This window comes from Rousettus aegyptiacus, unplaced genomic scaffold, assembly GCF_014176215.1.
Source record: "Rousettus aegyptiacus isolate mRouAeg1 unplaced genomic scaffold, mRouAeg1.p scaffold_m13_p_17, whole genome shotgun sequence".
NCBI classification, from domain to species: domain Eukaryota; kingdom Metazoa; phylum Chordata; class Mammalia; order Chiroptera; family Pteropodidae; genus Rousettus; species Rousettus aegyptiacus.
The window spans coordinates 43794793-43811250 of NW_023416292.1; the positions used below are offsets into that span (position 1 = coordinate 43794793).

Genomic DNA, 16458 nt, shown 5'->3' on the forward strand with positions numbered 1-16458 from the left:
CCCATCAGTCCAGCCCAAATTGGGTCTGGGTGTGAGCAGGGAGGAAACTGCACTGGCAGGATGGTACGAGAAGCGACATTAGAGTGCAAAGTCTAAAACTTCCGAATGACCTCTGCTGGTGACAATTCCTGCAGGAGCCTGGATCCGAAACTGGCGTCTACAAAAATGGGCAGATACTGCGACACTGCAGATGCTCTGCATTTAGGCACTGACTGCTACCTATGCCACAGCCACAATAACTGGGAAGATCACAGATGTCCTCACTAATCATAGATGGGAAAACATCCCTCTCCAGCCATGCGCATGTCCCCCAGCCCAGGCACTCTGTGGACCTGTGAGCCATGGGGCTCTAAGTGGCTGAGTGCATACCTAAGTAATGGGAGAACAAAACACTGTGGCTGTACCAATGACTGAAAACTCGAATACCCCAGACTAGCTGGTAAATGGCCGCTGCCTGGAGCTTCCTCCATGCCCTTGCCTCTGGGACACCCTCTCCACAATTCCTAGATGGGGCCAAGATCCAGCAATGAAAACAGTGGGCACAAGAGAGGGTCTCCAGGATCCTGCCCCAAGCTCAAGGCCTGCATTTCTTTGGATGTGAAAATGTGGGCATGTCACATTGGTGGTGTCTACAGGTGATGTGCAAGTTCAGAAGATATCCTTTAGGAGGCTTCTGACAGGTACTGAAATTGTCTTTTAACGGTGTGGATGCCAGGTCACTCAGTGAACAGGCTCGTCTCGGGGGCGGAGTGTGGCAGAGACAAGAGTGGGCATTAACTCTACCGTCATCTGTGAGATACGCACTACTCCCTTTGTCCTCTCTGGGCCTGAGTCTTACGTGTATCCTAATGCAGTTGGATGAGAAAACCCTCTAAGACACCATTTAGCTCAAAAGTGGCAACTTTTAAGTACTATATTTAACTGAAAGCCTTTTCATTTAATCAAAAAGAAATCAATTAAATGGAAATACTTACACAACAATCCCAAAACAACCAAAGCGATGAAAGTGTGAACCAAAAAGGTTGTCACGAATCGGAAGGTGAACATCATGGCCAAAGACAAGGCTGAAAGGTTAAGCATAACAGAAATCACAAAAACAACCAAGGTGTGTGGATGATGATGACCAAATCCACCCCACACCAATAGGGCTGATGCACAGATGAGTTCAATCTGCTAGTTTCCAAAAGCATGAGCATTCTTCTTGAATTAAAAAAAAAAAATTGTTTAAGCAGATATTATTTCCAAATACTCAAAATATATTTTTCTTTTAAGAAGAAATGAATCATTAAAAATTTTTATTATATTTAACTCTTTTGATTTTATACCAGCCTATGCAAGGCTCTCATTTTAATTGGTTTCAGATATTCTTATTAAATAGGAAAGATTAATGCCTTTAAAAATGAAAAAAATTAACATTCTAATTACATGGTAAACTGCATGTGTAAAAAAACCCTGAAAATTATTTTCCAATATTTGGGTTTTTAAGCTTTTAAATTTATTCTAAGTATTACATTGAATTTATAAACACTACTTTATTTTTTTCTAAACCAGAAATTAGGATTACATATAGATGTTTTGGTGTAGTAGTTAAGAACATGGGTTTGGAATCAGTTCTGGATTGAGTCTCAGCTCTGTCTCCTTCACTACTGAATGTGTGACCTTGGCCAACTCACTTAGCTTCTCTAAGCCTCAGCTTCCTCTCCTACAAATGGTGACAGGATTCTGCTGAGGTTTGAATGACTTAAGTATAATGCCTGGCACATCTGGGTCATAAGAACTCTGGCGACTAGTTAAGCATCCCAAGCACTCAGAAATTAGTAACTTTGATACTGAAATTATGGAAAACTCAATTTATAAACTGGCAAAATAATGTTAGTATCTGACCAAAGAGTTTCTTTCAACATAGGTTGGGAGGCAGCCACTGGGGTAGATAATGGGCCATTACTACTGACTACAGCAGCAGAGGGTATTAACTTGTTCCAAAGGGGGAAGCCAACTCTTAAAGGGGGCAGTCAACTCTTAAAGGGGGCTCATTAAGCTGAAACATAAAAAACGAGAAATCAAAGGGTTAAGAGGTGTGTTGTGCTTCTACAAAGGCCTGGAAAGGGCATGTCTTGGCTCAAGTTCTTGACCTGCCTACAGCCCAAAGCAAGGATATTCCTTGTGAGAGCTGGACATGTCAGGCCACTGCTGTCTGATGCTTTTTGACCTGGAAGCACACACCTCCTTCCCATCTTCACCAAGCAGCCTTCCAATATGGCTTGCCTACAGGTGGAGGGCACCCTGGCCCGAAGACATGTGTTTCTGGTCCCTCTGACAGTTGTACTTTTCATGCCCAGTTTGTAAACTGGCAGCCTGCAGCCTGCAGAGCTGAGGACCAGGCACTGGAACACGGTCACTATGTTAAGGCCCCCCCACCTAGTGAGGCCTCTTGGGAGGGAGCCAGCTAGTCTTCCCCTAATTATTGTCCCATCTCCCACTTGAACCTGAAACATTGAAAATACCTATAAAAAATATATACAAAGTGAAGTTTTATGTTTAAGTCAAGAGGCTAATTTTCATAGTACAATGTAGATAAGTACAAGAAACTTTGACAATCCATAAATTGTCATGAAATAAAAATAATTACCTAATGCGAGGGTACACAGGCCAAGGATTGTGTCTCTTCCTGACATTATTCCACTTAGAATTCGATGGAGGGTGTCAACATCGTTTATCAAAACAGACGCAAACAGGGAATAGCACTCTGGTGTTTGAGGGATGCACCGGTTAAACAAAGGGAAAGACTTGCTAAAAAAAAAAAAAAAAAGATGGAATAAATGGTAAAGAGGTTTGTTTAATTATTTATCTTAAAAAACGATGTTTGTTTAAAATTTTCAATGACCCAGAAAGCATAAGAGATAAAGTAATAGAAAGAGGTTTAGCACCCTGTGTGCCAAGTACACCACTGGGAAAACTGGGTGACTGTGCTGCTAGTGATTAGCTGATGCTCTGGATGCTTAATGATAATGGGGACCCCTAGAAACCAGACACCTAACCTTGGAGACCGGCTTCATTGGTCTCAAACACCAACTTCAACATTTTATGTTTAGGTCTAAAATTGACCTCAAAGTAATTTTGTGTATGGGGTAAGAGTTCTCATACAAAATGACCAAGAGTCATTTTTCCCCATGTCTTTCTACTTATTTCTGCACCATTATTTGAAAAGACTTCCTTTCCCCATGAAATTGCCTTAGTACTTTCATTACAAGTCATTAACCGTGTATATGCAGTTTCATTTCTGGGCTTTCTTCATCCATTTATTTATTTGTCTATCCTCATCCCAACATCACACTGTTTTAATTGTTGTAACTTTATAATAAGTCTTAAAATCAGGTGGTGAGCCCTCTAACTTTAGTCTTCAAGAATTTTTTGTGACCCTAGGACTTTTGTTTTTCTGTATTTTTCAGAATGAAATTGTCAATTTCTACAAAAATTATTTTGGGAGGATTGTATTGAACCTATAGAACAATGTGGAAAGAAGTGACATCCTAACAATATTAAAAATTTACAATTTGTAAATAAGGAATATTTCTCTACTTATGTAGTTGTTAATGTCTCTCAGAAATGGCTTTAAGTTTTCAATTGAGGTCTTCCACATTTTCTGCCGAATTTATTCCTAAGTATTCTATATTTTTATGCTGCTGAAGGCAGACTTAAAAAAATTATTTCCTAATTATTTGCTGCTAGTATATAGAAATTCGATTTGACCTTGTATTGGACAATTTTGCTAAATTCAGTAGTTATTTTTTAGATTGCTTTGGATTTTCTATGTAAATAATCAGGTCAGCTATAATATAGGTGGTTTCATCTCTTTTTTTCCCCCCTACTTTATTGCAACTCCTCCATTGGACCTCCATTACAACATTTAGTGAAAGTGATAAGGGCAGATAATCTTGTGTTATTTTTAGTCTTAGGTGTAAAGCATTCAATAATTCACCATTAAGTGTAATATTAATTGTAGACTTCTCATCGATACCCTTTATCTGACTGAGAAAGTACTGTTATTCCTAGTTTACTAATCATTTATTTAAAAAAAAAAAGAGCTAAATAGTGTTATGTTAAATGATATACTGCAGTTTGTTTAAGCAGTCCTTTATTGACAGCCATTGTTTTCAGTCTCTTGCTATTATGGACACTGCAGTGAATAATCTTCTACATATGTCTTTCCACACTGGTATAAGGATACTGTAGATTAAATTTCTAGATGTAGTAATGCTTGATCAAAAGGTATGTGCATTCATCACTGATGAATAGTGATAGATTGCCCTCACTGCCTCAGCAATGTATGAAAGGGCCTGTTTCCCCACACCCTTGCCAATATAATGCACTATAAAACCTCCAAGATGTTGCCAGCCTACAGTGCAAAAATGTCAGCCTTAAATGGAACCTTCCCTATCCAGCCTCTTTTTGTATGTTTTCAAAAAATTATGCTTCTTCTTTGAAGCATCTATTTATATTCTTATCTCATTTTGAGACCTTAGCCTATTAAAAGTTGATTAGCAAGACCTCTTAAAAATTAGAGAAATTAATCATTTTTATATGAATTGCAACTTATTTGCCTATTAATTTTGCTTCATGTTCTTGGCATACGGAAATGTTGGTTTTTAATACGGTCAAATTTTTCAATTTTTATTTTATGTCTTCTGAGTTTCAAGTCATAGTTAGAAGCCTGCCTTAATTTCAGGTTATAAAATAATTCTACCATGGCTTCCAGTACTTTCTGGTTTATTTTATATGTTGAAATATTTAATCAATTTAAGATTTATCCACATGAGACACAAGGTATGGATTTAGCTTCTCCTCCTGGATGCCTACCCCACTGTCCTAACATCTCTTGTTGAATAGACCATCTGCTTGTCACTGATTTGAAATGCCACTTTCATCATGTACTAAATTCCTGTAAGCATTTGGGTCTTTTCCTGGATTATCTGCAATCTTCCATTAATCTTCCTACACCTAAACTAGTACCACAGTATTTTAATTATTAAACTTTAAATGTTTTAAAAACTGAATGGGCTAAACCACTTTGTTGGTTTTTTTCTCAAATTTTTCTTGATCATTTCTGTTATTTTTTAAAAATTTTCCTTACAAACTTTCAAACTGGTTTATCTAGTTTCTTTTTAAAATTCTGTTATTTTTACTTCAATCATGATAAACTTATAGCTCAATTTAGGGAGAAATGACATCTTTCTAATGTTGAATTCTACTATCATGAACACAGGGGAGTGATGTCAAAAACATGGCAGATTAAGAGACATCCCTAGATCTCTCCCTTTGAAATAACAATAAGCTGAACATTGGAACCTCAACAAAAAACTCCTGACTTGCACACAAGCATTTCTGAGTGAGGGAATAAGAGTGATCACAGGTCATAACCCCGGGTGTTGGGCGGTAGACTGGGAGAAATAAAGAAGCTGCCTCTCCAAGCCAGAGCTCCCTGCAGCAGGAGGGTGAGGCAAGATGATGCATCAGGTTCCCTGCACAGCCCTGCTTGGGATATCTGTGAGTTCCACACGGCCGGTGGCACTGCCCAGGGATGAAGGCAGAAAGCAGAGAAGTGGGAACAGCAGAGAAGCAGGGCTGGTAGAGAAGCAACAGTTAATTATTACCAGACGCGGCTGCAAAACACAAGGCTGAGCTACAGTCCCTACCTTCCAACGCAGAGAGCCCCTCCTCTTAAATCCTTCAAGACCAAACACTGCGGAGCCCCAGGGGAATCTCAGCGAACACCACCGAAACTGTCACTAACACTGACAGAGACTGAGACTGAGGGTAGCGAGCATGATTAAATACCTATAAGATTAAAAAAGGAATTATTAAAACATTATATAAAGCAAGGATCCAAGAGACTTAGATGCCACCTACTGGAAACCAAAAGAAAAACACCTTCTTTGCAACAGGCTAAAGAAAGACCTTTATATAATAAATTTTTCTTAAAAAAATAGAATACATTTTTATGCTCAGGTAGAGAAATAGTCCATTAAATGCCATGAACAATCAAGGTGATAGGCATCTCAGAAAGAAAGAGAAAAATCTCCAGAAAATAAGCTTAAAGACATAGAACTATGTGACTTAAATGACAGAAAATTCAGGATGGTATTTCTGGAAAACTCAACGAGATCCAAAACGATCCATAGCAACCATTTCAGGAATTGAAAAACAGAATAGCTCTTTAGCAAGAAGAATGAAACTGTCAAAAAGAACCAAATATAACTTCTGGAGATGAAGAACACACGGAGAGAGATGAAAAATAAATTAGCAAGCTTAGGAAATAGAGTTGACCAAATGGAGGAAAGGATCAGTGATATCAAAGACAGAAATCTAGAAATATCTCAGAAGTAAGATGAGAGAAACTGAAGAATGAAAACTAATGAAAGATAAATATAAGAACTAGCTGATACCATTAGGAGAGGAAATGTAAGAATAATGGGCATTCTTGAAAGGGACCAAAAAGAGTAGGGATTAGAAAGCATTTTCAGACAAATAGTTGACAAGAATTTCCCAAATATAGGGAATAAGCTGGAGCTTGGAATTCAAGAAGTCAACAGAACACCCAATTATAGCAACTCAAAAACACCTTCTCCAAGACACATTGTATTAAAATTATCAAAAATCAGTGACAAAGAAAGAATTCTCAGGGCATCCAGGGAAAAGAAGACAGTACCTGTAAAGGAAAATCCATTAGATTGTTGTCAGACTTCTCAGCAAAACCTTACAAACCAGAAAGGAATGGAATCAAATATTTTAACTATTAAATGAAAGAAACTACCAGGCAAGAATAATGTACCCAACTAAGCTATCCTTTAGATATGAAGGAGAAAAAAATACTTTTCCAGACGTACAAAAACTGAGGGAATTCTCCACTATGAGGCCTACATTACAGGAAATACTGAAAGGGGCGAGCTCACCTAAAACAAAATGACCAACAAAAAAATACATAACGATGAATAAGGTAGTCAACTAGCAGGCAGATAGAAGCAGAGGAGTGAAACCCTTACTAAGAACAGAGCATTATAAGTTTAAACAATAAGAGATTTGCTATATAGCAAGATAGTAATAAACGTTAAGTGTACATAGGTACAAATTGAGACGATGACTGAAAAGGGAAAGATTCAAAGATCCAAATTCACTAAGAGGAATGGAGATAAGCCACATGCAGAAGAAACTGGACTACTATATAAATAAAACTATCCTCTACATATGTGTAATGGTAATAAGTTCTGAAGTCTATAACATAAAACAAGAAGGACCAGAGGGAAAATCCACAAAACCCTACCAAAATTTAAAAAAAAAAAAAAACAGAAAAAGACAAGAAAGCAATGGAAACACTGAGCTACCAAAAGGCAAAAGATAAAATGGTTATAGGAAAACATAATATTTAAAAAATCACTCTAAATGTAAATGGGCTGAACTCACCAATAAAACAGCACAGAGTTGTAGATTGGATCAAAAAACAAAAACCAACAATATACTGCCTCCAGGAGACACATCCAAGTTCCAAAGACAAATATAGACTCAAAGTGAAAGGGTGGAAAATGATATTTCAAGCAAATGGCATTCAGAGAAAAGCAAGAGTAGCAGTACTAATATCAGATAAAATAGACTTAAAAATAAAAAAGGTAAAGAAAGATACTGAGGGACACTTCATAATGATAAAGAGAATCATGCACCAAGAAGACATAACACTTATTAATATTTATACTATCAATCAGGGAGCCCTGAAATATGTAAAGCAATTACTAACAGAACTAAAGAGAGAAACAGATCAAAACACTATAATAGTAGGGGACCTAAATACCTGCCCTACTGTCAGATACGGACAGATCATCCAAACATAAGGAAGTAAGGAAATAATATCCTTAAATGATACATTATACCAACTGGACATAATTGACATTTACAGAGCCTTTCATCCCAAAGCAGCTGCTTATACATTCTTCTCTAGTGCATATGGAACATTATCAAGGATTGACCACAAACTGGGACACAGAGATAGCCTCAACAAATATAAGAGGGTTGAAATCATAACAAACATATTCTCTGATCATAATGCCTTGAAGCTGGAGCAACTGTTAAAAGAGAGAAAACACATAGATGGAGATTAAACAACATGATATTGAAGAATGACTAGGTCACAGAAGAAACAAAAAGAGAGATCAAGAGATACATAGAAATGAATGAAAATGAGAGTACAACATATCAAAACTTTTGGGACATGACAAAAGTGGTCATACGAGGAAAAGTTCAAATCAGTACAGGCTTACCTCCAAAAACAAGAACAAGCCCAAATAAACAATCTAATGCTTCATCTTAAAAAACTAGAAAAGAACAAATGAAGCCTAAAATCAGCAGAACGAAAGAAATAATCAATATTAGAGCAGAATTAAATGAAATTGAAAACGAGGAGGAGAAGAGGAGGAAGAGGAAGAGGAAGAAGAAAAGAAAGAAAAAATAAATGCAGCAAAGAGCTGGTTGTTTGAGGAGGTCAATAAAATTGACAAACCCCTGATGAGACTCACTAAAGAAAAAGGAGAAAGGACACAAATAAACAAAACCAGAGATGAAAGAGAAATTATGACAGACACTGCAGAAATGTAAAGGATCATACAAGAATACTTTGAAAAAGTATATAACACCAAATTTAATAACCTAGAAGAAATGGACAAGTACTTAGAAAGATACAACCTTCTTAGACTGAATCAAGAAAATCTGGAAAATCTAAACAGAACGATCAGCAGTATGGAAATTGAAACAATCATGAAAAATCTACCAAAAAGTAAAAGTCTAGGACTAGATGGCTCCACCAGTGAATTCTACCAAACATTCAAAGATTTAATATCTAGTCTCCTCAAACTCTTCAAAAAATTCAAAGAGGAAGCTATACTTCCCAACTCATTTTATGAAGCCAATATTACCCTGATACCAAAACCTAGTAAAGATAAAACACAAAAAAAGAAAACTACAGACCAGTATCTCTTATGAACTCAGACACAAAAATCCTAAATAAGATCTAGCAAACTGAATACAGCAACATATTAAAAAGATTATACACCATAATCAAGTGAACTCTATCCCAGGGTGACAGGGATGATTCAACATATGCAAATCAATTAATGTGATACACCACATAAGCAAATTGAAAAATGAGAATCATATTATCATCAATAGATACAGAAAAAACCTTCGACAAGATATAGCATCCATTCTGATCAAAATACTTAACAAAATTGGCATAGAAGGAAAGTACCTTAACATAATATAAGCCATATGTGACAAACCCTTAGCTAACATTATATTTAATGATAAAAAAACTAAAAACCTTCCCTCTATGATCAAGAACAAGGCTAGGCTGTCCACTATCGCCACTCTTATTCAGTATAACATTGGAGGTCCTAGCGAGTGCAATCAGGCAAGAGAAAGATATAAAAGGCATCCAAATAGGAAATGAAAAAGTCAAACTGTCACTATTTGTGGATGACATGATTCTCTATATAGAAAACCCTAAATACTCTATAAGAACACTACTAGAAACAATGAGTAAATATAGTAAAGTTTCTGGATACAAAATCAATGTTCAAAAATCCATAGCATTCCTATACTCTAACGATGAACTGTCACAAAAAAAAAAAAGTGGAAAAAAATAATTCCTTTTGCAATTGCAACAAAAAGAATAAAATAACTAGGAATAAATTTAACAAAACATGTGAAGGACCTATATAATGAAAACTATAAGACCCTATTAAAAGAAATTAAACAAGATACAAAGAAATAGAAAGATGTTCTGTGTTCTTGGATTGGAAGAATCAACATAATTAAAATGACCATATTATCTAAAGCATTATACAGATTTAATGCAATCTCCATCAGAATCTCATCAGCACTTTTTAAAGAAATAGAACAAAAAAAAATCATTAGATTTGTATAGAAGCACGAAAGACCCTCAACTGCCAAAGCCATCCTGAGAAAAAACAACGAGGCTGGAGGCATCACTCTGCCTGATTTCAAATTATACTACAGAGTGACAATAATCATAACAGCATGATATTGGCAGAAAAACAGACACACAGACCAGTGGAACAGAATCAAGAGTCTAGAAGTAAACCCATGTTTATATGGGCAAATAATTTTTGACCAAAAAAGCCAAAAACATACAGTGGAGAAAGGAAAGCCTCTTCAATAGATGGTGCTGGGAAAACTGGAAAGCCACCTGCAAAAGAATAAAACTAGACTTGTCTCTCATCACACACCAAAATTAACTCAAAATGGATTAAGGACCTGATTATAAGACCTGAAATGATAAATTGCATAGAAGAAAACATAAGAACTAAACTCATGGACCTTGGACTTAAAGAGAATTTTATGAATTTGACCTCAAAGAAAGGGGAGCAAAAGCAAAAATAAATGAATGAGACTACATCAAACTAAAAACCTCTACCCAGCAAAAGAAACTGTCAACAAGGTAAAGAGAGAACCATCTAAATGGGAAAATATATTTGCAAGCAACGCCTCAAATAAGGGCCAAAATATACAAAGTACTCATACGACTCAATAACAACAAAAACAAATGATCCAATCAAAAAATTGGCAGAGAACATTAACAGACACTTCTCCCGAGGAGACATACGAATGGCCAACAAACATGAAAAGATGTTCGTCATCGCTAGCTATTAGGGACATGCAAATCAAAACCGCAATGAGATACCATCTCACACCCATTAGATTAGCTGTTATCAACAAGACAAGTAATAACAAATGTTGGAGAAGATGAAGAGAAAAAGGAACCCTCATACACTGCTGGTGGGACTGCAAATTGGTACAGCCACTGTGGAAAACAGTATGGAGGTTCCTCAAAAAACTAGGAATTGATCTACATATAATCCAGCAATCCCTCTACTGGCTATTTACTTCAAAACTTGAAAATATCTGAAAAGGTATTTGCACATTGATGTTCATAGCAGCATTATTCACAGTGGCCAGGACATGGAAGCGACCAAAGTATCCTATGATAGATGATTGGGTAAAAAAGCTGTGGTATACATATACATATACAGTGGAATATTACTCAGCCATAAGAATAGACGAAATACTGTCATTTACGACAACATGGATGAATCTCGAGATAATCATGCTAAGCGAAATAAGCCAGACAAAAAAAAGTTGAAAGCCACATGATATCACTTATATGTGGGATACAAACCTAAAAGCAACAAATGAACAGAGACTCATGGCCATGGATGATAGACTAGTGGTTACCAGAAGGGAGTGGGGAGGTAGACGGGCAAAGGGGGTCAAATATGTGGTGACAGAAAGAAATCTAACTATAGGAGGTGAACACACAGTATAAGTAAATAAATATATATACATACATACATACATACATATATATATATATATATATATACACACACACACTCACACACACACATATATTTGCCTTACTGTTAAAGCATACAGCTTAAACTTATTGGATTTCATTAACCAATATCACCATAAAAAAGTAAATAAAAATAAAAAATTAAAAAACACAGTCTGTCTTTCCATTTGTTCAAGTTTTCTTTGTACCTCAGAAATCTATAAAATTTTCTTTGTTTCATATTCACAATTTCTTTCTAGAGACTTGTATGGTTTTGTGCGTATTTTTTCTTGATGTGGTAAAAGAGTCTTTTTAAAAACTATATGAATGCTACAGATTTCAGTATATTAATCTTGTTCCCTGCCATCTAAATAAGTTCTCTTCTCATTTGCTTTTTTTTGGTTAATTTTCTTACCACTTGCAGAGTAGTAATTTTACCTCATGCCTTCCAATTTTTAAAACAGATTTTTTCTTTCTATTACTAAACAGCCATAACACCAACAAATCTATTTTTTTTAAAGCGAATGTTTTCTGAACTTTCATTTAATATTTCTGAATAATGAAGTCTGATATAGATTTAATGTCTGATATATATTTAATGTCATTTTATTTGTTTTTCCCTCAAAATCGATTCTCCAGAAGACCTGAATTTTGTCAACATGGTTTATTAACTATGGTAATTTTTAGGCATTTAATAACCCTGTGCTGGTAAAGAATGACCCATCTTAGCTGTAAGGGTGAAGAGAGGCACATAAAGTGTAGGTCACCCCTGGTGCGAGGCTGACCAGTTGCCCACTGAGTACTTCATTAGCTGGTGTGGGGGATGTGTCTTTTGGTCGCAAACTATGATTTCTTCCCCATTTCTGCTTTTCCTCTCCCCACCAGCAAAGCCACTCAAATCTGCAGGAAGTAATTTGGAGAGCTGATTGTATTTAGATGACCCTGTTGGAATTCATCCAAGCAAAAAATGTCATGACATGCATGGGCACCTATATGGGAGGCTACAACTAGAATTTATTGGAGGGTAAAACCTAAGCTTTTCAGAGTTTAAATACACAGGGGACTCACAATACAATATTACACTGAACACCAGAGGGGGCAAGATCTGCCCACCTGTTACCTTCCGCAGCATTTTCTAACTGCTCTGAAAAGCTCATACCTAGGTACACAAACCTTCTTGATATTCAGCCATTTCTCTAAAAGGGCATATTATACCTCATGTGATCGAAAGAGGAAGAAGAAATAATTGGTTTAGTCAAAAAGAGATATTTAGAAAATGTACTCTGGCCCTATAGCCACGCTTCTCATGTTTTCAAGCTTTTCAGTCTTGGCACAGCTCTTCCATGATAAATATGATCATTTCCATCTTAAAACAAACACTTGCTTGTGTAGGAAAAGGAAATGGAGCCCTCAAAGCTATTTCTATCTCCCTAAATTCATCCAAGAAAGGCCAGTCAATAGTAGTTTTGTCTTCACTTGGAAAGTTGTTATTAGAAAGGTCGACATTTAAGGGGTGAAAGGAAGAGGACTGGCTTCAGAGGTAGAGAGATGGTGATCCTAGGCCACACAGTAACCCCCATGCCTTGGTGAGAACCCAAGGAGGCCATTTGCCAGGCAAAATAAAACCAGCGGAGCCTTGACTGTTTTGGGTCATAGAAATAAATGTGGACGCTGTTTGGTTTAGAATGGCGGCAATTCCACTTGCTGGCTGTACCTTAACCTGGCTCTGCATCACTTTTCTCAGCTATAAAATAGGGATAAAAACAGTATCTATGACAGAGAGGTTTTTGAGATCCAAATAAATACATGTTAAGAGCTTAGAAAAGTACCTGGCAAGTGTCAAAATCTCAATTAATGCTCACTCTTATTATCATCAGTATCAAGATATATGCTCCCCATGGAGTTACAGTTGTCATCCCATTTATAGTAAGAGGAGATCCAACTCTGGTTAAAGTACAACTTTAAAAATTCCATTCTCTTTCAATTCCTTCTGTAGGCACAGTTACAAAGAGTGCTTTTTTAAAAAAAATCCCTCTCAAAATGAAAATACGTGAAATTTAACATAGCCAATCTCATAGAAGCAGAGACAGGATGGTGGAGGCACCAGTTTAGATGATGATATGCAGTCACCATCGTAGGTCAGGTTCACTAAAAGCAGAGCCTTAGATGGGGATTCTTGTTCAAGTGATTCTGCAGGGCAGTGTTCTCAGGAGGAAGGGAATGAGGAAGAAAAGGCTAAAAAATAAAAGGCTAAGTGAGAGGGGGCGTTTTGGCTGGGGACTTGCTTCAGCCTGATCCCCAGGGAGGTCTTGGGCACATGCACCCTTGTATCTGTCAGTCATTGGCCACATTCCAGGGGTGGGAGTGGCAGGGAAGGGCAGCCTCCTTGGCCAGTCGGCTTTGCTTGACCAAGGGTAGTTCCCCAGAGAAGGTGGCAGCTGTAAGTGGCTTTCGGCCAATACATAGAACAGCTGGGAGGCAGGCCACTATGTCTGGTAAAACATAACTGGGCAGGGCACCAACTGCATCCCTTATAATCCTCCTAACACTCATTCACATGGATAGATCTACAAAACATTAACAAATGCTCTCTACAGAGCATTAAGAAAAATGTGCAATATTATTTATGTACCTTATGTACCTTAAAATATATACCACAGAGGAACACTGCAAAGCTAACAAGGATATTTACATATTAAAGAATACATATCAAGAAAGAAAATCAAGTTGTGAGTTAGAATTAGAACATGGTTAGTCTACTCAAAGGTGCTTGGCTGCTGTTTTCCCCATGATTTGTTTGCCATGTATCAAATGACTGTCGCTAGTCCTGATTGGTGAGAAAAGGGCCAGATGAGATGACTGTGGTATGAGTCCCAACACCACACTCAACAGCCGAGACCCGGTGATCTGAGTTTCCTTCAAGGGCATGAGCTGGTTAGTGGCAAAGCTGGGACCACAGTCACCTGAAGGACGAGGATGATGTTACGAAATACTGCACACTGGGCTGTGGTAGGTAACATGTGAGAGCATTTTGAAAGGTATACGTAAAATGTTAAGGCATTTATTAATGTTTTTAATGTACTCTATTTCCCGTGGGTCTTCATCTCTTGTTTGGGTTTAGTATGCATTAGATTTCTAGTATATTTCCACAAATGCTTCTTTCTTCCATGCAACTAAGTTGTACCATTTAGTTTGTTTCGGTAGCATACGGAGAGAGTTAGCTCTGTCAGTAAGTGACAAATTCAGGATTATTGATTTTCCCAGATACCAAGGAAATTTGACCTGCTTTATAGGGATTTTCTGATTACATTCAATAAAATAGTCTCATAGCAGTAGAGACTAGAATGGTGGTGGCCAGGGGCTGGCGAGAGAGAGACATGGGGAGATGAGGATTGAAGGGTTTAAAACTAAAAAACAAACAAACAAACAAAAAAACACCCTTCCCTCCAAGTATTAAACGGTTTTTCTTCAAACTATTAAAACACTGCAGTTTATTTTCCTGGATTCAGTTATGTTTCATTGAGACATGTTTATGATATCTGACATCCAGAATTTAAAAAATAAGGTATTATAGAAAAATGCAATAGGTATTCTTCTCTGCAAATAATTCTCTTCTAACTGCTTATAGCGCAAAATAATTTAGAAAAGAACACTACAATGATGATTGACTATATTCTTTCCCCTATTCAGCTACAACCTACTCAATTATTCTTTTAACACCTGCTAGATCAGCATTTTTAAGCTCCATTTGCAACCCATTAAAATATTATGAAATAAATTACTTTTTTAAAAAAAGTAAAATAGAATAGAAACTATTAGTGTGAGTCATACGTAGTAGGAGAAAATCTTGTTTTGTGAGACTTCTATTTCTGTTCTGTATATGTAAATTTGTATGAAGGGGTGTGTATACTGGGAGTTGTGATGAAATAAATTTCTTCCTGTGGGTCCCAACCAAGAGTTTAATAAACACTGTACTAGGTAGGCGGTTGGCACAATGCCTTGTTCTACTTAAATTACCATTGTTTCTTAGAGATTCTGCACAGAAGACTCAGTCATTTAAACATATTTACAATTTTCAAAAGAATAGTAACACAAAATAAACCCGAGTCCTCCTTCAGCACATCTCAGCATCCTGAGAATGGCAATGATTAACTAGTTTTCCCCTTATCCTTCTCAATGGCCCAAACATGAGCCATTTACCAAGGCGCTGCAACTACTGCTTCATCATTACAGCTTTATTCTACAAATATTCACAAGGTGCCTCCTCTGTGCCTAGTTGACAGGGATGAACAAGACCTTTAAAGATGTTCACTGAGTGTTATTCTTAAGAAGCAGCGGTTTACTGTTCTCATTGAGAAGAAAGGTGTGGTGGCCACTTGGCCTGCATATCTAGGTGTTTCTAATAGAGAAATCTAGAGCTTAAAAACGAGTGTCTGGTTGCAAGAAAAAAAGAGACGCCAATGATTTCTACTTTGTGACAAATAGCTGGAGCAGAAAAAATGCACACAAACTACTTTATAAAACCACTCACTCTGTAACAATTCATATATTACTTTTGCCAGCCCTAGTGTTATCATTTGAGGACTATGTTTATCTTTATTGTTTGTTCAGTTTTTTCCTTTTTTAGCCTGATTCCTAACTCATTGTCTGTCAAGTACATTGCAAATAATCTTTCCTAGTTTATCCCTGGTTTCCTGTAGACTATAAGCTCCCTGCAGACAGGGGCTCTACCTGCTGTTTTCTTGGTGTTCCCCATAATACCCAGAAGAGGAACAGACATGTACCAAGTACCCGATCACGTTTGCTAATAGATAAAGAAAATGTATGGAAGTGTTTACCTTGGAGGAACAGGTAGCCTGGGGCACAATGAGTCTGTGTTTGGATTCTGGGTGTAGTTGGAAGAACTCAAACTATAAACACACAGGAAGGACCCTGGAAGCAGAAGACACACAGTCTGTACCATTTTCATATATTGTGCCCACGTTTCCAGGGGACCCAGTAAGAAAACCACAATCGTTTTATGAAACTGGTAGGTAGACAGAAAAAATCACTCAGATCTAGAA

General features: G+C 37.0%; 1 protein-coding gene across 5 annotated transcripts in view; it reads right to left on the reverse strand.

Annotated features, from left to right (window-relative positions):
* The window catches only part of SLC44A3 (solute carrier family 44 member 3), a 79687-nt gene that overhangs the window by 56122 nt on the left and 7107 nt on the right, over positions 1-16458 (reverse strand). For all 5 annotated transcript variants that reach the window (XM_016140911.2, XM_016140910.2, XM_016140909.2 and 2 more), the window contains exons 5-7: positions 16234-16327; positions 2630-2790; positions 975-1064 (exon numbers count right to left, since the gene is read on the reverse strand). In XM_016140911.2, coding sequence (XP_015996397.2) covers positions 975-1064; positions 2630-2790; positions 16234-16327 — 345 coding nt within the window. The remainder of the gene's footprint in view (positions 1-974; positions 1065-2629; positions 2791-16233; positions 16328-16458) is intronic.